Here is a 25308-nt window from a genome sequence, read left to right on the forward strand (position 1 = left end):
TGACAAGGAATACACACCAGGGATTCACTAGGGATGAGGTTCAAACCCCACGAGGAGCACTGCCCCTTGACCACTCTGTGACTGCTGCCCTAAAACTCCATTCTGGGTAAAAAAAAAATGTTTTGGATTATGCTAAACTAAATCCCAAGTAATTATTTACTAATTTTTATACTTATAATTTGCCAATTCAATCTCAATTCAAGTAATGCTACTACGGTTACACTAAAAAGATTAAAGTAAAAATATTTAAGAAAATAATTGTTCTTGGTTTTCTCTATAATGATTACTTGTTAACCTTTTTGTCAAGTAATGCTACTATAGTTTAAACTCAAATGATATAGAAAGTAAAAACATTTAAGAAAATAATTGTTCTTGGTTTTCCTTATAATGATTACTTCTTGACCTTTTTTTCAAGTTCTCTAGTGAATTCCTTACTTGGAAAGGTGCTGAAGCCCCTAACTGATATTATTAAATGACCCATTTAAAATTTGGCTAGCATTGGTGCATCTGCTTCTATTCATTTGATGAATAATGCTGGACCTGCTACTGTATTTTAAAATGATCAAAAGATTTCATCCACTTTGAAAACAGTAAATGACCCTACGAAGTCTAGCAGTGGAATCTCAGTGAATAATACAATTCTACTCAAGATAGGGATGAAGACATATTAAGGTTCGTTGTCCCTAATGCAAAAATGTCAATACATTAGTACAACTTTGTACAAATTTCAGCTTCTTTTGCTCAATGGTGTTACGTAAATGATATATTGTAGGCTTCTTTTACTTTTTTTTTTAAATTAATTATCCATATTTTGTTTGAATAGTCGCCCCTGCTATCCCCAAATTTTGGAAAAAAAATTGCCATCCCTGAAACTCATTCCCTGATCCAAACGCTCCATGGAATTATATAGTCTATTACGTGCAACGACACTAATAACAATAAGAATTTTTATCTTACAAGTATAGAGGCTGCAAAGCTCTGCAATTCTATTTTCTTGCTTTTGGTCTTGGGTGAATTTCAGATTGTAATCACTACTTGAAACTCCTAAAAAATGAGTTGCAAACCAGCAACTCAAATAAATAAAGATCATAGAACTTAAATTGCATTAGCTACCGCAATTACAGTACTACCAACAGTAGATTAATAATCCAATCATAGAACAAACTCATCTTCTGATCGAATTTCATAGGAAAAACATATAAACATAAACAATTTACAAAATAATATTACCGTCACTGTAGGTGAAGAGAAAGATCTATTTTTTATGGTTGACCCTTAGCAGGTACACCTCAAGGGTGTTTGAGACCCACCCCATAGGAAGAATTTTTCCACTTAATGTTATGTTTGTTCTATGAATGTTTCACAATATCACTTGCTCATTGGACTCGCAGTTGTTCATGGTACTGATTCTGGTGGGGATGCTTCATGCATATGACTTGTCTTCCAAAAGTTCACTTTCTGCTACTCTCTTTGAGTTTGCAATCTCTTGCTGCAAAATTCATCCTACATCTAGAGCTTGTAGGAAAAATGTTATGTACTAAAGACATGCATATACTTGTTTGAAAATAGTTATTTCCTTGTACTACTTCTGTTGTGGACAACAGATGAATTGCTACAAAAGAAACAGGAAATGCACTTTGAAATCATTTAACGGTCCTCACGTTTCACTCTATCTGGATTAGACATTAGACCCATCATCATCTTTTCTGGCGAGTCTTCCCAATTCCCAAAAGTTTTCAGGTCAACCTACAATCAATCGTAAGCAAGATGCAACTTTGAGCTAGCTAATAATTAAAAACAGTCAGTGCATTCTTCAACTTCAATAAAGAAAATACAATACAAATACTGAAAAAACAAATGAAAGATATGATATTAATGTCTGCAAATAATGAAAATAGGTTGATGAGATTCACAGTATAGAAGGTTATAATAGCAAATTAGAAGTGCTCAAATGTCTCAAACAACAAAATATAACACAACATGAGATATATCTCTAACCTTCCGTCTTTGCTCTGTGAAGAGTTGCTCCCGTTGCTTGTGCATAGCTTGTTCTTGCTCTGCTACTTTTCCACCAAAACCCCAAGCTTCTACATCTAAAACTGAAGCCTCCAAAGTCAAGTACTCCTATAATAAAGTGAGATTATCAATCATATGACCTATGGTACACGCATATGCAAACTAAAAATGTGGATTGCTTGACTAAGATAAATGAGCTTTGGATCATTGTTATAATAGTAAATTACCCAACAAAGATTGAATTGAAATATTTGGATTACCTGACCAGGAACAAGATAACCTGCATGATATGTTTTATCAACTGTATGATGCCGAATAGTTATTTTTGCAAAGTCTTCATCAAGGAACACCCTCTCGCTGCCTAAGGTTCCACCAAATGCAATACCCACAGGTTTGGGACGCGGTTCATACACTCTGCCAAGAGGATGCAGGTGGCTATAAACAAAGTTCTTGTCACGCCCTGTTGAACAACACGTAAATCAAACCTAAACTGCAATTGATGTGTATAACTATAAAGTTACAAACAGCCATCAAAAATCAATAAATACACTTTAAGAAGTTGAAAGAATGTACTGCCTACCATCTGGTAAAAAAGACCGAAAAATGGGTTTTACAGCAAAAAGACAACCAAAGCTCCCATAAAATGAATCCTTGTTCTCAAAACCTTGATTTGTAAATGCTCCAATGATCCATTTTCTGCAAACTAGATTGTCATGTTCTTCTTCCATTGAGCTTCCAGATATGAGAACGAGTAATGGCCCATTGTAACCATCAACCTGAGACCAAAACCTGTTCATTCCCTTGCCATGCTGAGAAGACCTGCTCCAAGAGGGACGCAACAACTACTAAATATAATTACTGCAAATATTCCAGGTTCATCTCCCAACATGACAATAGGCTAGAAAACCAAAATGTAATGTTTAAAGAGATGTCTAGCTGCAAAATATGAACGATAATAAAAAATAACGAAAAATTTGTTGAAACACTCATTAGCAGCAGAAGTTTTACTCATCTTGGGTTCAAGATGCTGACGATGTCAGACCCACAACATTATATGCTGTAGAATTATGATTTAACAATCAACTCAATTATTAAACTTTTAATATCCAAATACATATTCAACTTCAGTTTTCTTTTATTTTTCCAGGAATGAGCATGACAATTTATGGTTAAGGGCAGGAAAAAGATAAAGTAATTTAGGAATGTAACCAGGAGATAAGAAAAGAGCAGACTCAATAGCACAAATATAGCAGGGAGGGGGCGGATGGGGTGCGGTGACCAGCACTTGCTGACAAGTTGAATAAGCTATAAGAAGGTTGCATGAATTGCGATGGTAGAAAGATTTATTTTACAGATAAAAGTCAAATGCAGCTTTTGACAGGGTCTTGCAGAAATGGAGATGGAGATCTCATAATGAAACGTAGAGACAGCAAAAGAATGGAAACAGAAATGGCAAGGCAATCAGGTTGAAGAAAACAATTCACATGGAGTCAATAGAATGATAGCTAAAGTGAATCAGAACCATACTGCAAAAGAGGGCTGCAGTAAGGAATAATAAAGAATTATCGTGAACAAAAAATGAGAAAAAAGAGAGTGGTGACTATGAAGACAAGTAATCATGTGTGATGAGATAGTTTGATTTCTTGTGAGGGGGCTATATACTCTCTCTCTTTCCTTCTTATGGGAGATCATTGATTGTATATTCAAGATGGATGTAGTCCTTGGGGGTATCATTGAGTCCTCCATACATCATCCTTTTTTGTATCTTTTCTCTTTTGGAGAGGAGTTTTGTCCCATTAGGTTTTCTCCTTTTTTTCATTTGTGAGAGATTTGCATTGTACACGGGTACCTAACATGGTTTTGTAGCCAGAACCCATCATAAGAATCTTGCATCTTTGCATTATAATCTACTCCCTAAGTTGCACTTAAGGAGGGGTGTGTAGAACACAGGTTTACTACTAAGAGGGGGGGGTGAATCAGTAGAAAATAACACTTTTACTTTTTTATCAACTTGGAATTTTCAAAACTTTAAAACCTTTTAGAACTTGTACGCTGAAGGAAAAGTACTGAACTGAAAATCGAAACAACACAACACAATAAACTCAATAGATAAAATATTTACGTGGAAATCTAATGTGGGAAAACCACGGTGAGAAATGCTGCTAGGATCGACCATCCTAATCCAGCCTCACAATTGAAAAACTTACTATGTTTAGGGCACCAATCCAAAATCATCAATTCTCTTAGAAGAGCTCCAACTCTCTATGACTCACTTCAAAAACAATTTCTCTTTCTAAAAAACCTATTCTCAGCAATTACAAAATAGTGTTATCATCTGATAAAGCTCAATTACATTCCGCAGTTCAAATGTTACGAACAAGGAGGAGGACTTATAATGCATCACAATGTAATGTTAAACAACTTCAAAAAGATTGACATAGATGCACAATAACTGTATAACTTATGAGCTTATCAAAAGAACTTGTTAGAAGAAGAGTCACTGAAACAGGTCTGAAAGTTACTATATCCTTGTATATTCTGTATGCTTCTGTAATCCGAACACTGTGCAATCAGTCAAGGAAACATACTAAAATCTTCACAAAAGCTGTTATATATCTCTTACTGAGAAAGCTTCAAGCAAACCCCAAAACTATACCACTTATCAAAGCACTTTTCCTTATAATCACGTCTTCAATAAAGATCCTTTCATTTAATCCATACCAACCATTTCTTTAAGGCTTGCTACACAGTTTGATACCCAAGTGTGTACTCACTGTTCTTCTTGAACTCACAGATATATCATTCATTTTTCTCTCAAAACATATTCATGATTCTGCAGAAAACGCTTTCCAGATCATTAAAAGAAAAGACAAGTTGTCCTTCACGTGTTCTAACACAACTTAAAAAAAAACACCATAATTTCCTCTTTCCAAACTCAAAAATAAATAAGTCTATAACGGTTGTATGGTTAGTATTCAGTTTGTTCTCAGTTACAACTATCAACCAACACAACTACCAAAAACCAAATCGCAACAGCATTTACCAGCGTTTCACCAATATTTATTGGTATATCATATCTTATCAATATTGATCACAATTACCGTCACATAAATTTGCTTTGAGCATCTTGATATCAAATCAATATAAGGAGAGTTTGAAGTGTTAGAACCCGTGATTCTGTTGCCAAAGTCATGCTGAAGAATCCAGTGATACTGAAAAAAAAAAATCATCATGATGAAAATATACATGTCATATAGATCTGAAAAGTATTGTGCTTTTGTTTCGGGTAATTAATAAATCTTTGTTAACCATTCCCATTTCTATACCATCATATGAACTGAAGCAAAATCTATCTCTTTTGCAGATATGAACAGAACCTGTAAGTGGTATTCATAGAGTTCTCTTGACCGTACAGTGTATAGAAATACAAATACATTTCAAAACCTGTTCACACCTTAAGCATAGTCTGAACCCTATACAATACATTGACATCAATGACAACCTGTAACTCAACCTGAGACTAACAATCTCCCCCTTTGACATTGATGTCAATCCTGTCCATTAATATGACATCTGAAACAAAATACTTCACCCTGCAACATAATCACCATAGACTGAAATCAAAATATAATAATAGAACCCACATCTACAAACAAATATATCTGTATGACATTTGAAACAAAATACTTCACCTTGCAACATAATCAACATAGACTGAAATCAAAATCTAATCATTGAACCTGCATCTACAAATAAATATATCTTTCTCCCCCTTTGACATCAATGACAAAGGGCCTGGGGATAACAAAGTTGGACAAGACAATGCTCCCCCTAAGCAGATGCTGATCTGTGATCAAAATTAGTGTGGCAAAACCACCACACAAAGTTGTTGACAAAGTGTTTCAAAAGTAGCTGTAGGAAGAGGCTTTGTAAAGATATCGGCCAACTGTTGTCTAGTAGAAACATACTCAAGACAAACCTCATGATCAGCAACATGTTCTCTCAAAAAATGATATTTTAGAGAGATATGCTTAGTGCATGAATGAAGAACAGGATTTTTGGAGATATTAATCGTACTGGAATTATCACAAAATATGAAAAATAAGATGATCAAATATCACCTTCAAATCCTTAAGCGTTTGCTTCATTCACAAAACCTGTGTGCAACAAGAAGCAGCAGCAACATATTCGGCCTCTGATGTAGACAAAGTGACAAAATCATGTTTCTTGCTCAACCATGCAACCAGTATGTTCCCCATAAAGAATGCACCACCACTAGTGCTTCGTCTATCATCAACACAACTTGCCCAGTCTACATCTGTATATGCTATTTAAGTAAAATCATTAGTCCGGGGATACCACAAGCCAAAGTCTATATTACCCTTGAGATATCTAAAAATGCATTTTACGACATTAAGATATGAAACTTTAGGAGTAGACTGAAAAACGAACAACCATACAAATAGATTGCATAATATCAGGTCTTGATGCTGTTAGATACAACAAACTGCCTATCATTGACCTGTATTATGTTTGATCTATGACTAGTGAATCATTATTCTTACTCAGTTGCAACCAGTAATCATTAGTGTACTAACAGGTTTACAGTCCTCCATCTGAAACTTTTTAAGCATCTCCTTGGTATATTTAGCCTGTGACAAAAATATGCCTGCATCCAACTATGATACTTGCAATCCAAGAAAATAGGACAATTCCCCTATCACATTTCAAATGTTGTTTGCATTTGATTGGCAAAATTCTTACAAACTTCATTATTCCCACCAAAAATAATATCATCAACGTAAACAACCACAACAAACACTTGATCTTCAATAGATTTGAAATATAAATTACTGCTAGCATTAGCTCGATGAAAACCTTGTTGTAGAAGATGCTGATCTAGCCTAGAATACCAAGCCCTAGGTGCCTTTTTTAGTCTGCAAACATAATCTTCCTTACCTACACACACAAAACCTTCTGGTTGTTCCATATAAACCTCCTCTTCCAAAAATCCATTAAGTAAAGTTGATTTTACATCCATCTGTCAGACTTTAAATTTCTTATAAACTGAAAATGCTAAGAACATACAAATTGCTTCTAATCTGGCTATAGGAGCGAATGTTTCATCAAAATCAATCCCCTCAATTTGTGTATAACCCTTACAAACCAATCTAGCTTTATTTCTAACAATTTTGCCATTTTCATTCAATTTATTTCTAAATACCCATTTAGCACCAATGACATTTTTATTAGAAGGTCTAGGAACCAACTCTCAGGTATTATTTTTCTCAATCTGAGTTAATTCCTCTTTCATTGCATCAATCCAACTAGCATCTAAACTGGCTTTCTTGTATGTTTTAGGTTCCAGTAATGTTGAAAAGGTGAATGATGAAGACCTAGAAGAAAGTTTTTCTTCCCTCCGAGGACAGATGAAACTTTCACTTCGGATTTCCCTTCAAACAGTTTTCACGCATTACATTAGAAGAGGGGGGGAAATACACTAGATTCAACCTCTAGAAAAGGAGATTGAATTCTGAGTGATGGTAAGAATGGTAAGTTAATCCCCTCTTCTGGAATGAGATTTGAATTGAATTGTGTACTTATAACCAAGTGAAAAAGCGACAAAGATCTGATTATAACTCGAGATAATAGCGTAGGATGAAGCTGTGCACCTGGATCTGGCAATAATTTGTCGAGACGAAGCCGCCTTGCGAATTTGAGAAAAAGTTGCCCGGACCGTGGAGGGAGTGTACACGGTCCTCCGAAAAATCTACAAAACGAAAAGAGTTTTTCCGCATATGCAAATGGAGTCCAAATCCGAAAGTACAGCTACGCACCTGCAACCTACACACAGAAAAGAGATGAAAAGGGGTTGGGATTGGGGGTTTGCCTTCAGGTCAAACCCCAGTTTTGGAATTAACCAAATGATGAAAGAAAGTACTTGCAAGTAAATGTAAATGAAAGACTGAAATGTAAATCACCTCAAAGGAGGTTGTGATAGAAATGTTGATAGAATTGTTTGTATGAAGTTGAATGTTGGAATGAATCTCCTCTTCAATGGTTGAATCCTTAACTTGAATGCAATACCTAGCCTTGAAAGGAGACTTGAGAATGTTCAATGCTGGAAAAGAATGCTTAAATGCTCTTGAATGCTTGACTGCGTGATCTCATGTATCTGTGTTATAATTTATCCAACTTATGCAAATGAGAGGGCAAATGCAAGTTATATACTTGTCAATTAGGGCTAATTGACTGATTTTCCGTCACAGGCCGACACTGAGGGAGTTTTCCCGCTCAATGCACAACCACCAAAGCACAACTGAAAAGGGACCTGACCCAAAATGGGGCAAGGACAGGGGCGCCTTGTCTTAGGGGGGACAGGGGCGCCATGCCCCTGTCCTGCCCTTTTTTCCAGGACAGGATGCAATTTAGGCAGTGCGGAGGGCAAGAAAGATGCAGTTTCCAGGTGCCGAGCAAGTCTGCTGTCTCCAATCAAGCTTAGGGATTCGGTTCGCATGCGTGAGGACCCTAATGTGGTCGGAAATTGCAAGGGTCGCAATTTTATGACACTACATTTAGCCCCCACTTTAGCGGGAGTATAAGCATACGCCAATACTATCAGTAAAGTACACGGAAACAAGATTGAAAGACTTCTACCACGTCAAGGAGGCAAGATGCACCAAGCCCCCAGTGGACTTAGGATCTTACGACTTCGATTGACAAAGTAAAAGGGAAGATCGAGAAGGGAAAAACCATGACTGCAAGTAGCAAGGTTCACCTCACTACGAGTCATGAAAAAGATACCAAAGTTATAAAGCAAATCCGAGTTCACTAAATAATTCTAAGTATCGAAAAGGAAAAAAAGAGCAGAGTGTATGCCCCCACATTAAAGTGATCGCGCACACCTTATCAAGAGTGATTTCTTTAAGGTAGGATACACCCAAGAGAGAGAGAAGAGAAGGAGCACGTTATCGCAAGGATTTAGCCCTCAAGTGAGCAATAAACCCAAGGATAATGCACACAAAACACGAAGCAGTTTCGCTTTCCTCGGGATCAGTATGTTGTATGATAACTCATGTATATCATATATGTATATGCAAATAATAATCGTCATTCCCCAAAGAAAGGACACTGCCTTAGAAGAAAGGGAAGAGAGGATGTCTTTTGAGAAAACATGAAAGAGACCAAGAAAAGATCTCAGTGCTTTGCATCGTCCCCAAATAGACACTAAGGGAACAATAGAAGAACAAGGATACACATAGAAGAATTGTTACAAAGAGCAAGAGAGGAGAGAAGGAGAAGATCTACAGTGCTAATTTTGCTAATATAGCACGTCATCCACCTCCCGATCTTGCTGATCACTATTTCGAGAAGGCGGGCAACACGCCAGAGGAGCGACATCAAGCACAGCAAATGGAGCTATCACAAGATCCAAACAAGGACTATGCTCATGTGCTAAGTCACTTTGTTCAATTCTAGGAGCTAGGATTAGGGTTTTTGAAAATTCTGCTGATAAATGCTTGTCCACATCAACATATTCATAGTCACTATCAGAAGCATTAGGAGTTGTATTGCCATCATGAATAACATTTTCACTCATTTCTTCATCAAGATTCATAGAAAGAGGAGCACGAACACAAATAGGAGTAAAACCATCACATGTTTTTTGCAACTTATGATTTGGAGATGTAGGTTCAACATCTTGCTTAGGAGAAAAGGGAATCATATCAACTGTTGGAGTTTTAGGAGATGGGATAGTTTGAGGGACAACTTCACGAGCTCGAGCACGACGCCTTCATCGGCAGTCTCTCGCACAACGATTCCATTGAGTCTTAGTAGAAGGTTGAGAAGGAGGAAGAACATGTGAAAAAGTAGGAATGTTTTCCTCTTTGATAGTTGAAGGTTTAGGTTGAGGTCTTTTAGGTTGGACAAGAGGAGAAGCAGGGCCTTCTCTCTATAAGAGGAAGGAGGTGGAACTGCGCCATATAAAGGAGGAATGTTAGGTGTAGGAAGAAGACCACGTCCATCATGAGGAGGAGGTACAGGTCTAACCTTAGGAGGAATATTGTTGTTCTTCTTAGGAGAAGGTATAGTCACATCCATAGGAATAGGTTGAAGATCTTCCTTAGGAGGGAGATTAGTTCTATCCGTGAGGGGAAGAACTTCATCTTCAAGTATGATAGGAATGTAAAATGTTGGGGATCTAGGTTGACTTAAGGATAAGATCATATCTTTCTTCCATTTTTGATAAGATTGAAAAAGAGCATCGCTCTTTGATGGAAGAGACTGAAATTGCTTAGGCCAAAAGAAATCAATAGGAATGCCAGGGCTTCTTTCGGATGGTCCAAATAAGCTATGGTTCATAGTTATGATTTCGCCATTGTGAGGAAATTTCAAATACTTATGGATTGGAGAAGCAATAGCCTTCATGGAAGATAGCCAAGGACAGCCCAACTTCACACAGAATTGCTCGGAAGAGGGTATGATAACAAAGTCAACATCCATGGATTTAGTATGAACTTCAACAGGAAGAGTGATAGAGCCAATGGTAGGACAAGAGAATCCATCAAATAACTTCATGATTACATTAGAGGCATCATATGTTGGTTTATGCAATCGTAAAGTGAAAATATACTCCTCAGTGATGATGTTAACCACACAAGAGGAATCAACAAGAGCACCACGGCAAGGCATATCCTTAACCTTCGCAACTATGTATAAAGGGCCATCGGGTGCTCTAATGGTCTCACTAGGGTCAAATGTAATACAAGAATCCTTAAGTGTATCTTGTTTTTCTACCATATTTACCAAGTTCGAAGCCATAGAAGTGAATTCCTCAAAGGAGAAAGAAGTAGACTCAATCTCAATCATGTTAGAGGTATGAGAAGGCAAAGGATCAGTAAAAAATTTAAGATTTTGATTAGGATGAGCTACTGATTTATTTCCCTTATCATTCACACCTGCCACAGATATAGTATTGTTATCAATCAAATCTTGAATCTTATTTTTCAATGCGAAACATTTCTCAGTATCATGACCAGGTTGACGATGAAATTGACAAAAGGAATGTTAACAAAATAAGGGGATGCAAGTTTAGAAGGATCAACTTGTTTTATAGGAGGAAGTTTAATAACATTTCTTTGCAACAACTGAGACATAATACCATGTAGAGATTCATTCAAAGGAGTAAATTGTCTTTCTCTTTTGAAAAATTTAGAAATAGAAGGCACACCTGTTGTAGCATTCACATTGTTGTTGTTGATTGTATCAATGAACTTGATGAAGCTTTTTGTTGGTTTGAACTTCGCAAATGGTTGCACACAGCCAATTCATAATTGTGGAGTGTTGCGCACAACTGCGGAAAGGAAGTAAACTCAGCCAAAAGAAGCTTTTCCCTGATATCTTTTTGCGAATTAGAAATGAAAATTCGTTGAATATCATTATCAGGTACATGAAAAGAAATTTGAGCACACAAATGCTTATATCTACCAATGAAATCAGTCACTTTTTCTTTAACACCTTGTTTATGCATTAAATCAGTCAAAGTGATTTTAGGACCAATGTTATTTTGAAATTGTTGGATGAAAGTATTTGTTAGTTGTTGAAAAGAAGTGATGGAATAAGAAGGCAAAGAGAAATACCATTGTAAAGCCTTATCTCTTAATGTTCTTGTAAACAGTTTTGCAAGCAATCTTTGATCATAAGCAAAATCAGTACACAATGTTTGAAATGTTTTGACATGCGTAAGAGGATCACCTTTTCCATTATAGAGTTCCAATTGAGGGACCTCAACATGCTTAGATGGCACAACTTTAACAATATCAAGAGAAAGTGGGCTCGCAACATCAAATGTGGGCACACTAAACTTGGATTGACTCATGGAAGCAATTTGTTGTTGTAAGGAAGACACGGTTTGAACAAGGTTGTTAATGATTGCTTCGGTAGAAGAATTGATGTTAGACATGGTTGATTGAGAAGGTGGTGTGATGTTATTGAAGGAAGGCATGGATTGAAAATAAGGTGGTGGGACATTATGATAAGTAGGCATAGGTGATGATTGCGTAGGAAACGGGACACTTAAAGGAGGAACAAAATTGTTGAATGAATTGCCCCCTTGTGTCACATTGATTGGTTGAAGAATAATAGGAATACTTATGGAAGACATAGGTAAAGATGGAGGATTAAATGAAGAAGAGGGATTGCCCCCATGACCAATGGTTGTAGGAATGACATTTTGAGTTGATGTAGCCATGATGTTTGAAGTGAAAGTAGGAACACTAGCCATTGAAGTGGTCAAAGGAATAGAAGAATTGATTTGATTTGAAGGTTGTGAATAACCTAAGTTCTCAGCACAACTCTTGATAGGCGTGACATTAGAATCAACAATATGAGCAATGCCGCGCAATATATCAATTCCATTCTTATCACTTTGAATCATGCGTTTAAGGCCTTCAATTAGTGGAAGAGCTTCACTATTAGGTTATTCTTGGGACATCCATTGTTGAAAGTTATTAAATTGATTGTCCAATTTTGAAATTTGATCAATGGAAACTCTAGTCAAAGCTTCTTCTTCATCATGGGATTCATCAATGGGATAAATGGGCTCATGATTAGGATGGGAAGTATTAGCATTATCCCTATTAAAGAAGTCACCCAGATTAGGCTCCATGTCCTTGGTAATTAAACCTTGGGAGGCCTTAATTATAATGCTTCATCTAACGGGGATAGTGTAGGTAGGACTAATAGTGGTGAAACTCATGCACTAGAGGGAAAATTGAAATTTTGAATTCTGAACAAAGCTTACAAATTGAGTAATGCAAAATTTAAGAAAATAATGATTAAACAATTTGAACTTTGTTGGAAGAAGAAAATGACACAATTTCCAAAATAATAAATCAAAGGAAATTGGAATTTTAAAATTAGGGCCAATGGGATACCACTTAATTTTAAAATTAACAAAAACAAAAAATTTTAAATCAAGGCAAATTATAATTAACCTCTTAATTTTAAAAAAATTCTTGAAATTTAAAATGTTGAATTTTGGAAGTATTTTCGATGTTAGAGGGATCAAAAATTGACAAAATCATCTTCAGGATTTAGGTTATTAAATGCAGTCATAACAGTCTCCCGAAATTTCGAGAAAAAAGTTGAAGACCGTGGTGGGAATGCACATGGTCCAACCACCTTTTTTCGAAATTTTCAGGGATGAATATTACGATGATTTTAAAGCTAACCCCAAAAAATTGGCGAATTTTACGATTTCGAGATAGGCGAAATTAAGGTTAAAATGTGAAAATAGGATCCTATTAGGGTTTTGAAGAAAAAAGGGAATTGGACTACAAATTTGAATAGGGTCACACCTAAAGGGGAGGGACACCTTGGAGAATGTTTTAGAAACCTGAATTTGAATGAAATTGATTGAAATTTGTACAAAATCCAATTAATTCTGAAAATTAGGGTTTTATGACCTAACCACTAAATTTTTGAAATTTTGAATTTTGAAAAAGGAGGGAAATTGAAAATTTGAATTGTAGGATAGAAGATAAGTCTGAAAACAGTCACAAATCTGAAAATTAAATGAAAATTCAATTTTTGCACAATTTCAAGATGATTTTTAAAAATTAGGGTTTTTACGATTAACCTCTTAATTTTGTGACTTTGATTTGCAAATTGAACAAGGCAATGAAGAAATTGAATTTGACAAACAAAGCAATTTTCAGATCTAAGACAATAACCAGCAATTTTTACAAAACACAAGTTCAATGTCAATTTTAAAAACTAGGGTTTTGAATGAATTAACCACTAAGTTTGCATAAAAATTAAACTTGCAAATGAAAAGTATGCAACGATTTTCAGAATAAAGCATGTATGACGTCAGGTTCACCAAAATGTAATGTTGAAAAAGGTGAATGATGGAGATCTAGCGGAAAGTTTTTCTTCCCTCCGAGGAGAGATGAAAGTTTCACTTCGGATTTCCCTTCAAACACTTTTCACGCATTACATTAGAAGGGGGGGAAAATACACTAGATTCAACCTCTAGAAAAGGAGATTGAATTCTGAGTGATGGTAAGAATGGTAAGTTAATCCCCTCTTCTGGAATAAGATTTGAATTGAATTGAGTACTTATAACCAAGTGAAAAAGCGACAAAGATCTGATTATAACTCGAGATAGAAGCGTAGGATGAAGTTGTGCACCTGGATTTGGCAATAATCTGTCGAGACGAAGCCGCCCTGCGAATTTGAGAAAAAGTTGCCCGGACCGTGGCGGGAGTGTACATGGTCCTCCAAAAAAATCTGCGAAACAAAAAGGGTTTTTCTACCTCTGCAAATGGAGTCCAAATCTAAAAGTACAGCTGCGCACCTACAACCTACACATAGAAAAGAGAGGAAAAGGGGTTGGGATTGGGGGTTTGCCTTTAGGTCGAACCCCAGTTTTAGAATTAACCAAATTATGAAAGAAAGTACTTGCAAGTAAATGTAAATGAAAGACTGAAATGTAAATCACCTCAAGGGAGGTTGTGATAGAAATGTTGATAGAATTGTTTGTATGAAGTTGAATGTTAGAATGAATCTCCTCTTCAATGGTTGAATCCTTGACTTGAATGCAACACCTAGCCTTGAAAGGAGACTTGAGAATGCTCAATGCTGGAAAAGAATGCTTAAATGCTCTTGAATGTTTGACTGCGTGATCTCATGTATCTGTGTTATCGTTTATCCAACTTATGCAAATGAGAGGGCAAATGCAACTTATATACTTGTCAATCAAGGCTAATTGACCGATTTTCCGTCACAGGCCGACACTAAGGGAGTTTTCCCGCTCAATGCACAACCACCAAAGCACAATTGAAAAGGGACCTGACCCAAAATGGGACAGGGACAAGGGCGCCATGCCTTTGTCTTGCCCTTATTTCCAAGACAGGATCCAGTTTAGGCAGTGCGGAGGGCAAGAAAGATGCAGTTTCCAGGTGCCGAGCAAGTCTCCGGTCTTCGATCAGGCCTAGGGATTCGGTTCGCATGCGTGAGGACCCTAATGTGGTCGGAAATTGCAAGGGTCGCAATTTTATGACACTACAGTTCCATTTCAGAAACTAAAGAAAGATATGTTTCCTCATTATAAGTTTTAACAACCTTTTTCCTTGTTTGAATTCCATCATCTTTATGCCCAATTATTTGATGTTCTAGATGATTTCTTCTAACAACCTTGGTAGGTTTCTTTTTAGCAATATTTTCAGAAGAAATTTCATTGGTATTCTCTGAATTCGTTTCATCATCATTATTAGGAATATTTGTTGCAAAATTATTTGCACTAGAATTATTTGAAGAAGCATTAGGATTGATTTCAACAGCATTATCAGTTTCAAGTTTTCAACAATAGATTCTTCACAGTTATCTGTTTGAACATCTTAATCAATTTTTACATTAACGCTTTCAACCACTCTTTTAAATCTATTGTTATAACATTTATAGGCTTTACTATGAGTAGAATAACCTATAAACAAGCCTTCATCACACTGAGAATCAAAAGTACCCAATCCATCATCCTCTCTTTTAATAAAGCATTTACTTCCAAAGACTTTAAAATATTTAACCAAAGTAGACTTACCATACCATAATTCATATGGAGTTCTTTTACTATTTGGTCTCAACTGGACTCTATTGAGAATATAAACTGTTGTATGAACTGCTTCCACCCAAAACCTCTCAGAAATTTCCGCTTCATTAAGGTTCGTGCCATTTCCTTGACTGTTTTATTTCGTCTTTTAACCATGCCATTTTGTTGTGGTGTTCTAGCTGCAAAATATTGCCTCTTTATGCCATGCTCTTCACAATAAGCAACAAATTCATCCGAAAGAAATTCTCCACCCTTGTTAGATCTTTGGCATTTGATTTGAAAATCACTCCCTTTTTCAACCATTGCCTTAAAAATCTTAAACCTGGCAAATGCTTCTAATTTTTCTTTTAAGAATGTCACCATGTCATTCGGGAGAAATCATCTACAAATAACATAAAAAACCCTTCATTTTTCAATCCCTTAGTTCTTGTTGGTCCACAAAGATCAATATGGACTAATTCAAGAGGTTGTAAACTTGAATAATCTTTTGGTTTAAAACCGGTTCTAGTTTGCTTACCTAGTTGACATGCTTTGGAAATAATATTTTTAGGTTTTACAATTATATGTCTTACTAAATTCAAAGAACTGATTTTCACAAGGTTGTCAAAATTAACATGTCCAAGTCTTCTATGCCAAAGCCAACTTTCATCAACCTGACTTATCAAACAACTTCTACCTTTTACTTCCCTTAAGTCATAAACATTACTCTCAGTTTGTTTTCCTTCAGCTATTAGTTTCCCAAATTTAGATTTTCTTATCTCACATCCTTGAGCATTAAAATTAACAAAATAACCATTGTCACACATTTGACTAACACTAGTAAATTGTATTTTAGTTCATCAACATACCAAACATTATTTGCTTCTAAAATACCATCAATACTCAAGGAACCTTTACCACAAATCTGCACTAAAGATCTGTCTCCAAATTTCACTGGACCACCATTGCATTCTGTAAATGTAGAAAGTCATGTGGTTTAAACAACCACTATCCACTATCCAAAGATGTTCTCTTGTTGCAAGTAAGGTTGTTTCAGCAACAAGATATCTTTTCTCCTTTCTCTAAACTTTTATTTCCTTCTTGTTATGAAGCCTGTCTCCAATATCTGCAAAACTCATGTGACAATTTGTCACAGTATGTCCAACATTTTGACATTTAAAACAAACCACATTGAAATTCCTCAAAGGATCAAATGAATTTTGGCTAATAAAATTGATTCTCCTTCTCGGCATAACTTTGCAGTTAATTGCTTTGTGACCAAAATAGTTGTATCTTTTACAATAGCAATAGAAAAAATATATCTTCTAGGATACCACTTTTTCTCTTTGTGATTCAAAACAATTTTTGTTAATTTTTGCACTATTAGAACTTTCACCTTTTTCAAATCCCAAACCTGACTTATTATTATCCTGTCTTTGTTTAGCCAGCATTTCACCTAACAATTCTGAACTTTTTCCAAACTTAACTTGTTTTTTCTGAAATCACATTTAACTTTCCAATTTCACTCCTTAGAGCAACTAGTTCACTTTCTAGTTTTGAACAGAGAAAATTTTTGCTCACCTCTACTTGGGAAAATTGGACCTCAAGTAGATTTTTTTTCTTTCCAAGAGGATTTTCCTCTTTAGCTTCAACTTGGGAAAATTGGACCTCAAATGGAATTTTTTCTTTCCAAGTGGATTTTCCTTCTTCCCAAGTGGAATTTCCTCTTTGCCTGGAACAAGAATTTCTACACTTCCTTGGGGAATTTCTTTTCACAGTACCTTTCCACAGTAGTAACCTCTAATACTGGCACTTTCTAAAAATAGAAACTTCTACAATTGACCCATCAGTGAAAAAAAAGACACTTTCTAAAAATAGAAAAAAAGCAAAAAGCAACTTTCTAAAAATAGAAAGTTCTCCGATTTCATCTCGGAAAGTTACATTCTTCTCCATTAACCTGTCTAAACGCACTTTTAGTATCAAAATATCCTTCCAACCATGCTGGCACCAATCTGAACACCAACACTGGCCATAGAACTGTGAGGGTGACCTATTCGCTCCTCCTAGCCAAGACATTTGAAACATTGACTTGATGATATCTCTAAACCCAACGAGACACCCCAAAAAAGAACTTGACACTTTGCATAGGCAAGAGACCGGAGACTAAAACTAAGACACCTAAACACTACCCTAAAAAGCGAAAACAGGGGGTCCCCATTTGCAATGGAGTGATGTGTGAAAACGTCACAACACTCATCCCTACATTTGATTGAACATTTTTCATTACTATGTCTATGCATGTTTATTCTATGAGTTGTGGCATCAAAGGAGGAAGAAGGCCAACTGAAACAATAATTTCTGCATTTGATTGAATAAGTACTAAATGGTGCGAGGATTGGATGATCTTTTGAGGTCATCAAAAGCCACACCAACAATATCCCCTAACAAAAATCATATATGCGAAGAAGAAATTCTTCCGATGTGTGAAAAAGTCCATACCTAGCTGTGAGAAAGGTAATCAATGAAGCTGTAGTGTTTAAAGAGATATCATTCTAGCCAAGTGATCATATCCCTAAAGGTGCACCTTCAACATTTTTCCTAGAATTTTTTCAATTTCAAAATTATGTTTTCCTCCCACAAATTCAAGAAATCATAGAAGTGAAATCAACATCTTTGGAAATGGCGGAAATTGAATGGTCCTCTCCAATAATTGCTGGAGTTAAAGGATAGTCCATTTGCTAAATATCACTTAAGCAATACATGGACAAATTGAAAATGGGAATTCTCCAAACGGCAAATATCACTTAAGCAATAGATGGGGCACAAAATTGTCATGGGTAAACATTCTTCATGGAAGATAATCTTCTAAATCTTGTCTTTGTTTGTCAAAAACACAACAGCTAATCTCAAGGAGATATCACCCAAGTGATCTTATAGTGGCTAGAGGATTTACAAACATTGCCAATTCACTAACATCATGCAAGTGATATTTCAAGTAGTCTCATTTGATTGAGAAGGTTGAGGAGAAGATTTTTTGAGCCACCAAGGAGAAAAAATAGGGCAGATAAAAATAAGGAGGTATTGCCTAGGCGACACTAAGTGCACAATTTTATGTTTTTGAAGCTTTTTCATATTAGAGTGAAAATAAATTGTAGTAGAGATGCATTCAATAGCATCCATAGTCAGTACAACCTTAACTAAGAAAGAAACCTTGTTAGAATGATCTAGAAGTTTTGAAAAATATATTCTTATATTCAATGATTTATGGCATGATTTTCGTGATGGAAATCAACAACCTGCTAAACCTCTAGACACAAAACTAGTACCAATATGGAGCAAAAGCCTTTGGCTTGATGAGAACCTCAGTTGATGGAGAATATCTCCTAACATACAAGGATGCAATTCATCGTGCAAGGCATTTAAAATCTTGAAGAATTTGTATGATAATATGATTCCCATTCAAAATTGGAATCATACAATTTCAGTTGAAAATTATTTAATCTTGAGTTGAAAAATGATGATGTAATGAGTTTGGCTTATGAAATTCGAGCAACCAAACATGATATTGATGTTTCTGGTGGAAAAGTTAATGTATATATGAAAACCTTTATTAAAGCTCTTCTTCTCATATTTCCAACCTCTTTGGAATCATTGCAAACAAGCAATCAACTGAAGTTGCTCACTTTTGATCAGTTGATAAATTGATTGAAAAAGAGAGTTTTTGGAGAGTTTTTGGAGGAAAACCTGACAATGTGGAGAGAACATTTTCAATGTCCATCAAAAAGGCAGTATAGGCTCCAGCTTCAGAGGAGATTAGTTTTGATGTGGATGTCAACAGTACACTTTAAACTGCCACCCAGAATGCTTAGAGTTAGTAGACCATCTTAACAAAAGATAACAGGTATTGCTTCCAATTGGGATATCCCAAGACCACTTAAATCATCACTTGCAGATCTTCGCTGTACTTTCTTTGCTGTTACATTCACAACAATAATCAAAGACAAATCTGAGTTTATTTTACTCTCACTCCAAACTTGAAATGGTTTCAGTCATTTCCAATTCTTGTACTGTCAAATCAGTTTTTAAATTTTTTAAAGAAACTACCAAATTCTATTTGGAACCTCAAATTACAATAATGGATTTCAATAAAAAGATCCTTTATCCCTTTCCACGTATGTACACATAGATAACAGAATAGTAACGTGATGTTCACTCACAATCAGTTGCAAATCAAACTTAATTCAGATTAAAAACATGGATAATATTCAAGATAACTGCTGACTCAGGATGAATCAAGTCCAACTTGTCTAACAAAGTAAGATGCACCAAAACCTCAGTCCAACTTGTGAAGCTTTTTCCAAGTAATAAGTAAACAATTAATCTTTGGCTTGCCAAGTCACATCCAAAACTTAAGATTACGGATAAGCCAGCATTTCAAATTTCATCTTCTCTAGCGCAGGTTGTATTCATTCAGAAAGTGGGCACCATTGAACTGTACAGCACATTTACATATAAATGATTCATTAAAATCTATCAATTTCTTAGCATGAAGAGTAAAAGAAGTAGAAAATAAAATATAGTGATGACACTGACACAAAACAGATTAGAATAATAACTCGGTGTATATCATCAGTTTAGTGAACATGTCATTAAGCAAGATTTGTTTTAAAAGACTTTCAAAAACTGAATAGAAACAAAGATTCTATCCAATTAAGATAAAGATATACCGATATACAAGATCTGGAAGGACTTTTGAATGGCTCACAGACATGAAAGATGTCATCAGGAGTCCTCCACCTAATGAAGGTCGAAATGAAAGAGCAATTGCCCATGCTGTTCCAGAAGTCAATAACCCTGAATCCACCACAATCTGACCTGAAGAATGCACCTCATCTGTTTGTGAAGAAGGATGCACTGGAACCTGTTCATCATTTAACAATCGTAGCTCAGTCCAGAAACCAATCCATGAATGAGGCTAACCATAAACCCATTGAAAATCCTTCTACTTCAATTTGTCCATTTCATCCTTGAAGAAAACTGGGTGAGGACAGCTTAACAATATGATATTTCGAGAAACCACAGTTGAAATATTTAAGAAAATCATACACGAAACCCAAAGCAGGGCCAAAATATCTGCATTCTACAGGTATAAACTTATGCTTAACGGGTAAGTTACTTATCCTAGTATATGTGTGGCTTGAGTATGTATTCTCAAAATTATAAATTATAAAGTATAAAACAGTAATACTCATAATTGCCGATAAACAAAATATATATCACCCGTCAATGGATTTGAGCGAGTTAATCTGCAGAAAACAGTAAGGTCGGAGGTTAAATGGACTCTTGAGACCCTTTGATGAAGGAAATTTTGATGGGGCCTTGTTGGTGTACATTTTATCATTCACCGAACATTAGAATAGAAGGTCCAAGGACACTCTACCCTCTCTTGAACAAAATCACTACGTGTGCTAAGATAGCGTGAAGATCACACAGCGACTCCAAGGTTTATATATGCGAACGGGTCACTGTTTAGTCCTTAATGTGAGGTTGGTAAACTCACGGATAAAACAAGGATTTCCCACATGTACCAACTATTCATGTAACAGAACATTCATATATCAAAGCATAAGTAACAATAACAAACAGCTATACCAAAAGAATGATATCTCTATTGAATTCTCAAGAATATGTCAGTACAATACCATCCTTGCCGAGGTTCCATCCGAATCATATATAGACTCGACGGTTGGCCAAGTTGCCAACCGTCACTAACTACCAACTACCCCACGAGAACCTCTCGGCGACTCAAACATAACCAAACATAAACACCCATCCCAACTACAAACTACATGTGTTATTGACCCCTAACATCAGCCCCCCCAAAAAAGTAGTCGTCTTCCAGACGACTAAGACAATAGGAGCTAGAATACAAAACAAAAGACTAAGACTAAGAAGGGGGAGGAGGCATCCCTGTAGTGGTCGAAGAAGAAGATTGTTGCCTTGTGTGGAGTCTGAGGTTCTTCTCTACCATCAGTTGTCGTTCCCGTGCCTTCTTCACCATGTGTGCGGCCTCCAACAGTTTTTTTGTCTTTTTGCTCCATCTATAAGGTAAGCTCCGCCACTTTTGATGCCAGTACTTGCACCTCCTTCTTCTGCATGCTGCAATGGGCCTCATAAGTAGTCACCTTCGTTTCTAGCTCAGCCCTCAGGTTCTTCTCTACTATGGCTAGTTGTGCACGCTTCTCCCCTTCCTTCTCTAGTTTTGCTACATACAGCCGTTGGACCTGCTGCTCTACCTGACTCTGTTGCATCTACAGGTACACATCCCGGAAGGATCCTTCCATATTGCGCAAGGTGGCGCCCAAGATGCCCACTCCTTCCACTAGTCGCATGCGTATCCATTCATGTACCATCTCCGGCATACTACTGTCTGGCCACCCCTGTGGCTCGAAGTGGCGCACAAACTCGTTTGTACATCCAGAAGTCATGAAGTGGCGCAGTTTCTCAGTGTCGGCGGAGTTGTTGGCATCCATCTGCCCAGTCAACTGTGCCATTCCACGTGCTACATCTGAAATCCCCTGTAGCTCCCCAAAAAACCGCTGAAGCGAGCCTGCTGGATCGCTAGGGTCTGGTGGAGTGAGGTGAAGTCCTACCAATAGTCCTTCAGGCCCGCTTTCCCCAACATTGATGATCTTTGGGCTCTACCCACCACTTCTTGTTGCTCTATTCTTCTCCTCAACAGACATCCTCTCATCTTGATCTATGATAGGGGTAGTCCTGTCCTGTGTTTGGTGCGGTCCAACGGCCATGGCGTGTGGTGAAGGGGAGGGGGGAGGGGGGAGGGTGAGGTGTGAGTGCAAACTGCCCCAGCCACCCATCCAACGATGCATCTATATCCTCATCCGTCAGTGTCTCCAATACTGCCAACTCCTCCAAACCATCTCCCGTCATCGGTACATCCCCTGACTCATCTTTCTCTGCTGATATTGTACTAGTACTTGTTGTGCCAGTACCCGAACCTGTCGTCCTAGTACCGATTCCCTGTACGACGACCTCTCCTTCCCCTGGTACAGCCATCTCCTGAGCTATTTTATTCGGACTATGATGTACGGCCTCCTCTGCCACCGTCCGGTCTGCCACACTGGTACATTCCGCGGCTGGTGCAACTTGCGATTCGAGTACCGCTAAAATGATCAGTGACACCCGTCGTTGTGCCGGTGGTTCTCCTTCATTGACTTTCCGGAACAACACCCCTACTGGTCGTATGTCCCCGACCAAACTGGCTACTGTAAGTGCTTCCTGTAGTACCAAATGTGCTGAAGAGGACAATTTTGGGGGTGTGAATTTCACCCGTGTGCTCTTCCACTATGTCCATAGCCCTCTGTGTTGCTCTTCCTCTTCCTCCTTGTCCTGTTGCTACGATTCCACTTCCCCTTCATCCTCTCCTGCTGTGTGTGGTGCCATGCAGAACCCCTCATCGCTACTCTCTTGCTCCTCAGTCTCTTCGACCTCTTCCTCAGAATCTTCGGTACTGTTGTCATCTTCAACTTCTACAGACACGTCCAGCTTCCTCCTCTTTGTCGGTTGCGCGGTGTCACCAAGCGTGTCCAAATGGGCATAATAGTACATGGTCGGCTTATTAGGTTCCACCCTTCCGCGCGGTTCGAAAGTCCCCCACATTTCTGGCGATACTTGCAAACGTATGACATCCGAGGATAGGCTGATGGCATGGTGGCACATGTAAAATGTCTTGTGTTCCAGCTTGAGAAAATCATGAATTCTTTCCGCCAAAAGTTGCCCCCATTTGTACACTTTGCCACATTTAATCCCATTCATTAACCCTATCATCCAGACGGCTATGTCGGATGCACGGCTGGCTCCCGTGAGCTGGTTTTTTACCAAGTCCGTCAACATTCTCCATTCTCCTGGTGTGATAAACGCACACTTCAATCCCCTATTGTCAGACCAAAAACTCTTCCATTGCTCTTCTGTGAGGTCATCTCTGCATACCAAGTCCAGCAGCAACTTCTTCTCCTTGGTGAGCTTCTTGGCTGGTTTCGCTGCAGATGCCCCCTTCTCGGGTATACCAAATACCCTCCTGAAATCTTCCGCCTTGAAGGAAACTCGTATCGTGCAACCCTGGAACTAAATGATGAAAGCCCTTTCCTAGCGGTTGTATCAAGATACCATAGTCTGTAGCACCAGCTCAAAATCCTTGATGTTGAATGTTGGCATCTGAATGGCATGGTCTACCTGTGCTTTCCTGAGGGAGTCCTTTATCACATGGTCGGGGGAAGTTTCCTCCCACCAAGTACGGCATTCGCTGCCAATCACGCTCTCAAAGGCTACATTCTCCACAGTGATTCCCTCTGGATCCTTCTGCACTTTTGGCCTAATTTTGGCCTTCTTGTTGTTGGTTGGGTCTGTAGCGGTCATGGTTGTACTGCAGCTGCTTTGCCCTATTTTCCTGTCTTTGTCCCGTCTTTGACCGTTATTATAACAATTTGCAAGTGTGTCCCACCAATTTGTACAGACCATTGAACCAACCGTTGCCTCTACACCGTACAGATTAGCTCGTGCACTTCCGTTCCCTGGCCGTACGGCCTCTTCAACCTGCACCAACTCTGCACTCAGCTCTACACGAATCTCTACACAGATACCCTCAAAAATTTTGTAAAAATCCTAACTTGGTTCTTGCTAATACTCAATTTACAACCAGGTCACAATAGAAGTTTGTTGGTGCAGTAAAACCAATAAAGAAAATAACATCTTAAACAACATTCCTTAAGTGGTGTTTGCATTGATTCTTGAAATCATCGTTAAGTTTTAAACAACTAGTGCAAACACTGCAGAAATGGAAATCAATTCATTCTTACACGAAGCAGAAGTAAGATTGATGTTATAGTGCACCTGGTTATTTGATTAACTTCACGTTGATCAGGATATACATGGCTTATGTTATACTGGCCTGGAACTCTGACTTCCTTCGTATTCCACGATGCCCGATTCTTCCTGTAGACATCGGCTATCAAATGACATGGAACTCTGGCTTTCTTTGTATTTCACGATGCCCGATTCTTCCCGTAGACATCCGCAAACAAATGACAATTACGGCGATACTGGTTATGATATCTGCGCTGGGAAATTCTCTTTCATGGACTCGGCGTGTACAAGGGAAGGTGATGTCTTGCCTTTGGCTCTCTCCGCGATCACTCAGTACTCATCAAGTGCGGCGCGGAAACACTATGAAAACGGAACACTGCGAAAGATACATGTCGTCGGCCTCCACACTTCTACTATATCTCGCGAATGCTTCGATGGTTCACGCGGTCGGGAAAGGTTCTTTGTAGCCCATATAACCGATATCGGGTTTCCTCCAATGAATGGATGTTGCTGTTGTGTTCGTGTTACACGGGGTCTGAAGGTAATCTGCGAAGAGTTTACACTTGACTCTACCGCCACCAATCTGTAGACAATCTCACTTTGGTCCAATGTGAGATGTACTCGAAGATGTACACGATTCTGCAATTCTCCTGTCAACGCTCTCACAGTTATTCTTCTCCTTGCGTTATCTTTCTGATTCCAATAGGCCAATAGTGACTAGCGAAAGGAATGATTCAATCAAGGTTGATATCACGCGAATATCCAGTCTTCACTTCAAACTATGCTTTTATTATAATCCCATCCTCTGCCTATCATGA

At 37.7% G+C, this 25308-nt stretch overlaps 1 protein-coding gene across 1 annotated transcript in view; it reads right to left on the reverse strand.

Moving 5' to 3' along the window:
- Positions 1 to 1086: 1086 nt before the first annotated feature.
- Positions 1087 to 25308, reverse strand: part of LOC131067399 (uncharacterized) — a 57127-nt gene continuing 32905 nt past the window's right edge. Inside the window, exons 3-7 of the mRNA XM_058002386.2 lie at positions 20335 to 20528; positions 2597 to 2835; positions 2277 to 2476; positions 1999 to 2124; positions 1087 to 1746 (exon numbers count right to left, since the gene is read on the reverse strand). Of these exons, the coding sequence (XP_057858369.2) occupies positions 1648 to 1746; positions 1999 to 2124; positions 2277 to 2476; positions 2597 to 2835; positions 20335 to 20528 (858 nt within the window). The 3' untranslated portion in view covers positions 1087 to 1647. The remainder of the gene's footprint in view (positions 1747 to 1998; positions 2125 to 2276; positions 2477 to 2596; positions 2836 to 20334; positions 20529 to 25308) is intronic.

The sequence above is a fragment of the Cryptomeria japonica genome, chromosome 5 (genome assembly GCF_030272615.1).
Source record: "Cryptomeria japonica chromosome 5, Sugi_1.0, whole genome shotgun sequence".
In the NCBI taxonomy this organism is placed as follows: Eukaryota; Viridiplantae; Streptophyta; class Pinopsida; order Cupressales; family Cupressaceae; genus Cryptomeria; species Cryptomeria japonica.